General features: G+C 18.5%; 2 protein-coding genes across 2 annotated transcripts; both read left to right on the plus strand.

The window, feature by feature from the left end:
- Nucleotides 1–2,853: 2,853 nt before the first annotated feature.
- Nucleotides 2,854–3,670, plus strand: MKS88_000093 (uncharacterized protein; the record flags this gene model as incomplete). Its single annotated transcript, XM_067219426.1, has 2 exons — nucleotides 2,854–2,940; nucleotides 3,065–3,670. The coding sequence occupies 2 exons, from the start codon at nucleotides 2,854–2,856 to the stop codon at nucleotides 3,668–3,670; spliced, it is 693 nt and encodes a 230-aa protein (XP_067070251.1).
- A 7,554-nt stretch (nucleotides 3,671–11,224) lies between these two features.
- MKS88_000094 (uncharacterized protein) lies at nucleotides 11,225–12,026 on the plus strand (the record flags this gene model as incomplete). Its single annotated transcript, XM_067219427.1, has 2 exons — nucleotides 11,225–11,308; nucleotides 11,433–12,026. The coding sequence occupies 2 exons, from the start codon at nucleotides 11,225–11,227 to the stop codon at nucleotides 12,024–12,026; spliced, it is 678 nt and encodes a 225-aa protein (XP_067070252.1).
- Between the last annotated feature and the right edge of the window lie 75 nt (nucleotides 12,027–12,101).

The following is a 12,101-nucleotide window of genomic DNA, read 5'->3' on the forward strand; positions in this document are numbered from 1 at the left end:
ATGAGCTTTATAGAAGAAAAACATTAGTATTATTCTAAAAAGAGAAAAATAAGTTCAAAGAACAGAATAGAAAGGATACCATATTAAAATGTTATAAATATTTTTTGATGATTGTTTACTTATAACATAAGCATCAAGGTTTATGGGTTCACGTGAATATACTTTTATAAAAATGTTAGGTCTTAATTGATATATGCATTATAACTTTGTATACACATTTTATAGGTTATAATTTTTATAGTATTTAAAATAATTTTCGTGTGGATCGAAATAATTATCTTCGTAATAATAACCCATCAATTTTATATATATCTATTATGTAATTTATTAGGACAAGTGAAGAAATTTACATACTCATAACTTTTATTTCCATTTGAAGTAGTACATTAATATGCGGTTTTTTAATATTTAAAATATAAGTGAAAATATATCTTTTCTATTATTTTTTTAAATTCCTGAAAATTCATACAAATAAAATTATAAAAAGAGTTATATACAAAGAATTCATTACTAATATAAAAAAGCAAATCCATAAGTTTATTAATAATTTTTTATACATACAGTTTTTCCTATTATATTCTAAATTATTTCTCTAATTCATAATATGTGCATTATTTGTAATAAAAACTATAATTTTTACGTACTGCACACTGATTTACGTTGTATAATTTCTTCAAATTTCTAGTAATTTTGTTTAATAAGTTTCAAGGTATGTTTTTGTAAGAGGATATAATTAAATATAATGATTAAGAATTGTTAATTGTACCTTGCTCATTTAAGTGAATATACAATTTTTCATATATTTTGTATGAACACAAATAGTTTTAAAGTATCATCTTGTAAATTTAAAAGAAAATAATAGATTGTGCAAATTAAATACTTGTCTTGAGAAATTTGGTTATCTAACGTTTAACGCAAAATAACCAACTTGAGGTAGAGTTCAATAAATAATGTTTTCTTAAAAATAAATGCAAATATATTTGATTATCAATTTTAAAAACGTTCTATATTGCCTAAATTTATAATAAAAAAAAATAAATTAAGTACAAATGCATTTGAATATAAAAAAAATTTAGATAATCTACTGATATATAATGGAATTGCTATTAATATAAATTTAACAAATATATATTAATAAGAACATCTTGTAAATAATATTTTATGCTTACATTTTAATATTACAGTTTAAGTATACATTTATATCTTTATAAAAATATTATAAAAATTAAAAATATGATATAACATTTATATAGTATAATTACCTTGAAAATAATTATTTTATAAAATTTTAGGAGGTGAACTTTCTAGGTATTCTATAAATATAATAAAATATAATGAATTTTTTTTTAATTTAATTAAAATTAATTTTCATTATTAAATATAATATTTGTATAGTTATTCTTTTGGGTTTCCCAAGTTAATGCTTACTAATAAATGCTTTCATTTATAAAATTTGTAAATATTTTTGAATATAAAAAAAGGAAATATATTTAGATTTTTAAATATTATATCCATTTTAATTATTATATATTTTTGTTTTTTTAGAAGTTGGATTAAATAAGGTTCCACTTTCATCGTTATTTAATATCTATATTATATATTAATATTTTGTACTTACAAAACAAAATATTATAAACCAGTAAAAATAATATATAATAAATAACTTATAATTCAATACATAAAAAATGTATATTAGCATAATGTATTAATAATGTTAACTTAATTGAATGATTTATTCATATTTTTAAAGTTAAATTCAATAATATATTTCTACCGTTCTTACTGTAGGAAACTGTCATAATTTTTTTGGTTTATGAATTTTATAATTTTAAACTTATATGCAAATTTATGTGAATTAATATAATTAAATATTATTGTGCAAAATAATTTTTTTGCATTATTATTTAGATTTAAGTAATATTTTAAAAAAATTATCAATCACCATTTTATTTTAAAAGTAACATAAATGATCCAGCAATTCGTATGTTGATAATATGTCAAAACGATGCTAAATATTTAATTGAGAAAGTATTAATAAAATATAAGTTAAATGAATATTTTTTTACCTTTATTTTATATTTCATATAGAATACAAAATTTATAAAAAAAAAATATCCTTGCATATATCAATTAAATAATTAAAATATTTCTTTTTATTTATACTTATAAGAGAAATAATATCATATGATAAAAAATTTACTAATAAAAACATGTTAAATGTAAAAAGTATATCTTGCTTTTTTTTGTATACATATTTTTATCTAATAAAAAATATAAATTAATTTTTACGTTTAACATTATAAATACAGCGTTATGATATTTATACAATGTTATAAATTTTTTAATATAATTCAGGAATAATAAAGTAAATTTTTCAAAAATATTTTGATTTTGAAAAATAGGAAAAATTTGATTTTTATTTTTTTATATATTTAAATGATTCTCATTTTATGATGATTTATACGTGGGGAATTTTTGTTTATATTTTATTTTATTTTTTTTTTTTGAATAGGTTGTAAAAAAATATCATTTAATTAACTTTTTCTTGTATATTTAATTTGTAAATTTTCGAATAATTATGAACGTAATATATTTATATAATTTCATTAGAATTTTTTTCTGTTTAAATTATATCGTAATAAAAATATAATAATACATTTTTAAAGTGGATATATTTATTAGATTCTGTAAAATTCCGTATACACATACTTAAATTGAGTATTTAAGTAAAAGTAAAACATAATAAGAAAAATATTAAAATAATAATTATAACATCCTTTGTTACTGGAATTATTTTATATTATTGTTAATTTTATCATTACTTAATATATTATAATATTAAAGATCTGTATCATGGAACAAAAAATTAAGTCAAACTTGTTTATTAATATTGTTATGTTTATCCTTTTAACTTGGATATGCCATTTTTACAGTGATGTGGTATAATATTATTTTAGGATATTTTTATTATTTACATTTTTCTGTTTTATTTTTAGCAAAATGTTTTTTTAACTATAATATTTAGTATTATTTTTAATAATTAATATTTACTATGTTTTTCTAGAGCATATTTAATAATCCTTTGGAGCAGAAGAATAAAATTTGTAAAAAATCTGATATAAGAAATAATCGAATACTGGAAAGGTATAAACAGGAAATTGGTTCAAACGGAGTGGGGTTAAAACGAAAAATACCAAATAATAAAGAGTACGAAAAAAACAAACAACCTCATGCATGCCTGTCAATTAATGTAGGTGGCCATGATCGCGCTAATGAAAATAAATCTTCTGCAAACTATGGAAGAAATACATATAATAAAAAAAGATTGGCAGATAAAATATATTATATAAATAAAGTTAGGAATTCTGCAAATCTTGACATTGAGAATTTAAGAAGGAGTGTATATTATAAATATATTTTATTTATTGCTTTTTGTACCACGCTTGCAATTCTTGCTATGATTTTAAGTTATTATTTATGGAATAATAAATCTCTGATACAATTATTTTCAGGGGCAATTGTAAGTGAAGAAGAATTAACGTTTTTTTCAGTATTCACCTTTATGATTTTTTTTACATTTATTTATATGTTCTGGAAAGTTGTAAAGAAATATAAGATAAGGAAGTTAAAAAGTAAATTAAACAGAACGAAATATCCTATATTCATCTAAATATTCTCTTAAAAATATTTCAACTTATAATTTCCTTATTTATATAAACATATGACAAGCATACCTATAATTGCCTGTTTTTTTTTAAATACATATCCATATTCCTACAATTTTTTATTCGGAACACTAAAAATATACATTTTTAATTTTTTTGTAAACGAATATTTTAATATTTTCAATTTTTACTTTAAAGTATTGTGTAAACCTGATACATTATTATGCCTTCATATGCATATTTGTATATTTAAATGGATTCTTATTAATAATTTATAAATGTGCGTAAATTTTAATATGAAAAAGAACAATTCAAAAAATTTTACTGAAACTGTGTTAATATATATTACTAACTGTACAAATCAGCCTTATTTTTATTTATACATTCTCTATTAAATGATTATTTGTTGATGAAATTAAAAAAATGTTTTATTAGTTTTAAATAAAATATATATATACGCTCTGTTTATCATGTGAAAATATGAAGTTAATGTGTTTTGTTATATTCTTATATGTTCCTTACCTTTGTTTTTTTTACTTAATAAATTAGCATAATACTTGTTTTACAAATTAAGCTTTATGAGAAATAAGCTATAAATATTATTATTGTAGAATCCTTTTTAAAAGATGTTTTGTTTTATTTTTCCACTGTTTAAATGTGAATCCGAAAATATAGATTTAAAATATATTATGTTTTAGTGTGTATTATTTAAACTAATATATTAAGTTATTTATACTATATATTTACATTTAAATTAAGAGTTGAAAATATATATTAATAAGCTATTAATCATAATAGCTGAGTTAATTCAATTTTGGTAAAATGAATAAATGTATATAATATAAAAAATTTATAAATAAATAAACTATATAGTTTTTCTTATTTTTATTCATTAAATTATTATAGTAATAATTTAAATGTAATCATATATTAGTGGATAAATTGAAATTCATTTTTATTATTATTATTTTTTTTTTAATAGCCATATTAGAGTATACTACAACATGAAAAAACAGATTCATATAATTATATATTACATTAATTAAATGTTTACAATATTTTTAATGCTTGATTTTTATTTTTCCTTAAAAAAAATAAAAAATACCATAATAATTACAAAGCTTATTAAAGTAGATGATTTCTATGTATATCATAAGTTTCATTCCGAACAAATAATTAGATTTTATATATATATATTATTTAGTGTAGTTGTATCAATAGTAATATAATAAGAAACATTAATCATACCTTAAATTTTATAGAGTGCAAGAGGAGGAGAAATTAAGTCATGTTTTTATTTTTCATTATATATTGCAGTAGTTCCTATTCTATGAAGTGTTCTGAGTTTAGTAATGTACTAATTCATAGAGGATATATACGCATTTTTGGAGTTTGAATTTAGGTATTTGTACAAAGATTTGATGTTTCAGTAGGTATAGGTTTAGCATAATTAGTTTTGTTTTCTATATTTGTAAATTTGGATGATGATATATGAAATTGGGCTTGAGGATCGAGTGTAGCTGCAGTCATACATATATTAAATTTATAAATTCGTCTTGAATTGGAGCTTTTTGTGGGAATTGATCTTGAAATTTAGTTAATTGTTTTAAATTTTGATATTTCCTTTTTATTATGCTGTGTATTATTATGATATATACGTAGATCAAAGTTCTTGCATTCGGGAAATTTCTCAAATGTCTTAGGCTTACATCGCGGGAAATTTTTGGATATGGTAATATTAGATTGTTTTTATTGAATTTTTGAAAAATTTGTTCTTATTTACTATCATCTCAATATATTCACTAATTTTACATGAATAATTACTATAACAAATATATGGTTAAGAACGTGCTTTATTAAAGAACATATATTTTAGTTTTGTTATTTTTTCTTTGCATAAATCTTATTATGAATACATTAATTCTAATATTTTTGTATGTTCTTCATCTAATTTAATAAGACATCTGCTATATATTTTTAGTCGTTTATAGAAATTTTGATTCCAGTCATTTAATTCCCCTTACTATTCTTTTTGTCCATATAACATGGAGGTATATTTTTATTCTTAGATAATTAATCAATTTTAACTATTTATTTTTAATTATTTATTTTAATATTTTTTATTAATTCTGTTAATATCTCATATAAAAATATAAGTTTTATTAAAAAACTTACATAAATAAAATGATCTAATTATAAAAATTATCATTAAGAACTAATAATATGAATAAAACTTAATTAAAAATTATAATTTGATAAAATAATGAAACAAATATAAGAACATTATTTTTCTTATTTGCCTATAAAATATATATTTTTTTGTACAATAAATAGCAAGGATCTTATGATTCTGATTTATAAAATTTATAATTAAAGATCATGAATACTAGTTTTATAATTAGTATAACAAATAAACTTGTATACATTTTTTTTTTTTGGCTTTTTAGTACTAATATTATTTTGATAATATATTTTAACTATAATAGTTGTTTGTTATAAAATGTAATATTAACCAAAAACTATTATCCATGAGAAAACATTTAAAATAGAAATTATTTTCTTCGTATATATAACAATATATTACCAAAGATTTATACTTTATATATTTTATTTTATTTAAGTATTTTCAAATACTAAAATATAATATAATTTTTTTTTTTATTTTATTTTAAAAGAATTAATAAAATAATTATTTTATCACTGTACTACGTGAAATTATTAAATTATATAATTAAAATATTTATAAATGTGTGCATGTAATGTTATTCTTATTAATTCTTTTTTTTATAAATAACATTAAGGTCAAAATTTAGTAATAAAATTTGGGAGTTATTTTACTTTTTGCGATATTGTTAAATAGATTGTACATATATATATTATCAATTTTTTATAAAAATAGAATAATAAAAAAGGTAATTAAGAAAAAAAAATATAGTATAACTTGTAAATGAAAGGATATTATGTTATTACCATTTTTATCTTAAAAGGATTTATTACAATGTTAAAAGTTTACATTATCAAACAGAAAAATATGTTATTATTTTTTATTAAAATTTGGACCTTTATCCTTTTAACTTGCACATACTATTTTAGTAGTGATATTATAGAATGTTATAAATTAAAGATACCTTATTTTTTTGTTTTGTTACATTCTTAACATTTTTTATTAGTATGAAATTATTTATCATTTAAATCGTGAATATTTAATTTGTTTTTCTAAAGTACCTTTCATAATTATTTGTATCAAAGGACGAATATTTATAGAAAATTTGGAACTAGTATTTATAGGCTACTAGTGGAGCATAAAAAAGAAAAGTTTTCAAATATTATATGGATAAAGGGAGATATGCCAAATTTTAGAGAATGCGAAAAAAAAAATATATCTACTAATAAAAAGGAGGCTTCAAGGAATAATAAATAACCATATAAAAGTCCATTAAATAATAGAGAAGATTATGGACTATATAGGGAAGGTACATATTTTTCATGTGCTGGAGGAAATATATATTTTGATAAAGGTACATCTAAGAAAAAATATTATTCAAAGAAAGTTAGGGAGGTTGCGAATGCTGATAATAAGTTTTTAAAAAAAATAAAACGAAGAAAAGGTGATAAGTATTTTGCCTTAATTATCTTATATTTATTATCTATTGCTGTAGCCGGTATCACAATAATTTTAAGTAAAAACGTAAGACTAGATGAGACGATGTATATTACAATAGTTGCATCATTATATATATTTCTTATATATTTTTTTGGGGGCATTTTTATATCTTAAGAAAAACTGAAAAATATAAATAGTTAATACATATAAAAAGCGATATGTATAATACAATATATCCTTCTCTACGTACAGTAATATTTTATAACGAATAAAATCTACAATTTCCTAATTGATATAAATAAATAAAAAACATATCTTTAATTTCAAAGATTTAATAGGTAAACCTGCAGGTGACAGGGATTTATGATACGTAACAATGAAAAGTTACAATTTTAATTTTTTTGTAAATGTGAACGTTTTAATTCTATTCGCATTTTATTTTCATATATTTTCGTGCCTTAACGCAAAATTGCGATTTATATGTATATTTTTGTATATAACAGAATTTTTTAAAAAAATAAATGTAGCTTGATACAAATACATAAAAGCAGAGTTTATATAATTTTATAGATTTATGTTCCAATTAATATTCGTAAATGTAAAAAAAAAATAGACTGAACTCGTTTTTATCTTGCTTTAGTCTTAATTATTATATTCTGGAGTAATTAATAAATGTATAATTAGTCTTTTTAATTAATAATATAAGTGTCTTCTGAGTATGAAGAAAGGAAGTGAATAAGTATACTATTATTGTTTTATATATGTATATAAATATATACATGTAAACTTTCTTTTTTTTTTTTGTATATAAATAATAAATAAATTATTAGTTGAATCTATCTTTTAACTATACATTTTTTTTTTTTTACTTAAAAGATAAACTTATTTTATAAGTTCTAAGTATAAATATAAAAAAAAGAAAGCGAACGAAACTTACTGAATTAAATCATATAAATATCTTGAGTTAATATATAAAATATTTTTTATATATTTTACGTCTTTCTCTTTTTATTATTATAAAATAATTTGTTTAATCTATAATAAAAATTTCTTGTAAGGCACAAAAAGTTACACAACCTTTATGATTTTTCAAATAGTAGAAGATAAATGATAAGAAGCCTTTTTTGTTTATTTTAATAATTTTATTCTCGTAAATTCTCATGTTGTATTATAAGTACAATTATATATTCTTATTGTGTAATCATCGTTTCTTGTTAATAGGGGGTTACACTATAGAATATAATATGAAATATTAGTTTCATTTTTGTTTTTTAACTGTTTTTGTACCGTTCCCATTACTAACATTTATGTATAAGGAAAGGAATAAATATGTAGTTAATAAAATTGGTTATTTTATTTATGTTTGTTCTATGTTATGTCCTGCATATTTATGGAATTATACATTTTATAATAAGTGCATTAATTAATTTAACATTATTTATTTATTCTTTTTTTTTTTCTCATTACCCTTATATTAGTTAAATGTATATAAACTTGTATACTATGTGGTTGGCTTTATAAATTTTTTAGCGTAGAAGTTTAATTAAAAAAAATTATCATTAATAATGTGCTATAATGAAATAAAAAAAGTGTTACTGTTAAAAAATATATCACAAAAATAGAAATTTCACTTATTTTCGTAATTAATTAATTATATATATTTATGGTGATATATTTTTGTCATTATATTAACAATAATAGCATTGTTGAAAAGAAATAATAGGCTTATAGTAAATATCAATGGAAAAAGGCTAGTTAATGAAACAGTAGGAAATTAAAATATTGTGCGACAGTATATATAGTAAGTTACCGATTATTTTAAAAAAATATACTGAAGTAAAAAAAGTTATATACCCAATAATTATATGGCATTAATAGTATTATTGATTAGAAAAAGTATAATCGATTATTATAGAATATATATTCAATATAAATTAGTATTATATGTAATATTATACCTAGAAAAAATCAAATAGCGTTAGTATATATATATATTTAATAATATAAAACTTTTATGTTTTATAAATTTAATAAAGAACAAATTAAATATTTTAAGATTTAAGGTTCAGGTTATTTCTATGAAATATTAAAAATTTATTTATGTTGTTTTATTTTTAGTAGAACTTTTTAGTGGAAGATTATTAATTTTGCGCATTATTAAATTGTACCAATAATCAACAGGATTCATATATATATTATGTTTTCATTATATATACATAATTTTGATTTAATTTTATAAAAATATATTTGGATATTTATGATAACATAAAGTGATAACAAAAAATAATTTCTATTTTTATACTTGATATAATTAAAAAAATAAACCATTAAATATTTTTATAAAATAAAGGTAAAAAGAAAAAAGGTTTAAAAAAAATGTATATGGAATACAATGATTGAGAATGTAAAGATATTGACTTATTAATTTTAATGTATTATATTGATTTTATATATTTTTGTAATTTATTTGTTAACATACATATTAGAAGCTTCTTCTTTTACCAATTTTTAGGTGTTACAACATCCTTTATATTAAAAACTTTGTATAGTTATTTAAAAGAAATGTTTTCGAGATCATAAAATCGCATAAAATATACTGAAGTTTTATTTTTATTAATACTACAAAATCTACATATAATATAATTACATGATATATATTATATCAATTTTTAACATATTGAAATAAAATAATAATAATTTTTTTTTTTTTTTTTTGTTGAGTAATAATATTTTCTTGAATATAATATATTTGTAATTATTATCACCTATATTGTAATTATAATAAGAGTAAAATTAATAAGATATATTATAATTTTCTCTTTATAGAACATATTTATATTATGTAGAAATAATAATTTTTTCTATTTGATCTTAAAAATATGTCTTTAATAGTACTCATTAAAACAAAAGAATATATTTAGAATTTTTATGAAAATTATATCGTATTAAGAATTAGTAAATTTTTAATATTCAAAAAAAAAAAAATTTATTATCCTTTTATATATCTTATATATATATACTTTTTGTTATTTTTATTTGTAATAATATATAGATGTCCATATTTCTGAAATTATATTATTGTATTCAATGTTTTTATAATAATTTCATTGTTACCTTCTTTTTTATTAATATACTAATATATATGTTAATATATATTTATATACAAATTTAGAAGTAATAGGAAATATGAAAATTAAGTATTTCTAAACATTTTATTAAATAAAAATCAGCTGTATTCCAATTTATATACAAAATATAATATTGTAAAATTGTTATACAAAAATATAACTCCGTTAGTAGATTTCTTTTAAATTTATACGTAAATTCATAGATTGTTTTGTAAATATATATTTTATTTTATTATTATATAACAGTTTATAAATAAACGTATTTCTTTAGACAGATACTAATGAATATTTTATATAATCAAAAATATTTCTCATAAATTTATATATCTTTTCTATTGCTTTTATTGAAAGAATAATTAATATTATTTAACTTTTAGAAGAAACTCTCCAATAAAACTGTATAAAATTAAATTTTCTACATGATATTAATGTAAATATTCATAATTATTTTATGCATAAATATAAGTATACGATTTCTGCATATTATACTGTATTTTAAATAAATAAAATGTTTTTATCACTGATTGAATAATTTTCGTTTTTATTTAATATTATCTAATATTGTTTTTTTTTGCATTATTTTATTTTATTATATGTTTTTCTTTTATACAATAACATTATATAGAAATTATATTAAATCAATTTTAAAGTTATTTTTAATTTGTAAAATTTAGTAAGAATTATATCCTAATTAATTCATTTTATTACTTTTAAAATAATATAAAAATATCAAAAATAAATAAGAAGTTTATTTTAACATTTTAGGGATTTAAAATATAATTAATATTTTTATTAGATATTATATAATATTATTAGAGATCTATACAATGAAAGAGAATTTTAAGCTCATCTTTTTTATTAAAATCTTTGTATTTGAACTTTGTATATGGATATGCCATTATAACAATAATGTAGAATTATTATAATATTTCTTATTTTTTCTATTGTTTCTAAGTTTAATTTTTTTGAATAACTTTTTCTTAGTATAGAAATATATATACTTGTAAATAATAAATGTTTACCTTTTGTTCTTAGTATAACTGCGGTAAATCGATGTTTATGAAGTATAATATATACGAACATTCAGCTTTAACAACTAATAGACAACTTTCTGAGAGTTCATTGGATTCAAAATCGACTAGAGTTACATTTGTTGACGAAAATAGCACTAAATTAATAGATCAACGCGAATATAAGTATAAAAATGACAAATGTCCTATAACAGAAGGAGAAAAAATAAAAGGAATTTTATTAAAAACAGGGGAAGGTAATGAATTAGATAAGAAAAAAGAATCTTCTTTATCTAATGGAATAGATATATTTTTTGAAAAACAAAAATTTAATCAATTAGATTCCATAGATAAAATAAAGTGTAACAAAAAAAATAATGAAAAGACTGTAAGGAAAACCATAGATGAAAAGATATCTTTACTAATTAGACCACCCTTTATAGTTTTTTTCATAGGATTATTAATTATAATAATATATAATTCTACCCAAGGAACTCTTGGAAATACAATAAATGATTATATAGGGCTTATTATTTTAGGGGTTTTAATATTTTTGGGTATCTTAATTGTATTAGCTATTATTTATGCATCTAAAAAATTGAAAAACGTGAAAAAATAAATTGCAAATAGTCCTAAAATTTATTATAATATTGTTAACTCCTTTCATGCAAAAGGTATTTAATATGGAATAAGA

The sequence above is a fragment of the Plasmodium brasilianum genome (genome assembly GCF_023973825.1).
Source record: "Plasmodium brasilianum strain Bolivian I chromosome Unknown PB_00_02, whole genome shotgun sequence".
In the NCBI taxonomy this organism is placed as follows: domain Eukaryota; phylum Apicomplexa; class Aconoidasida; order Haemosporida; family Plasmodiidae; genus Plasmodium; species Plasmodium brasilianum.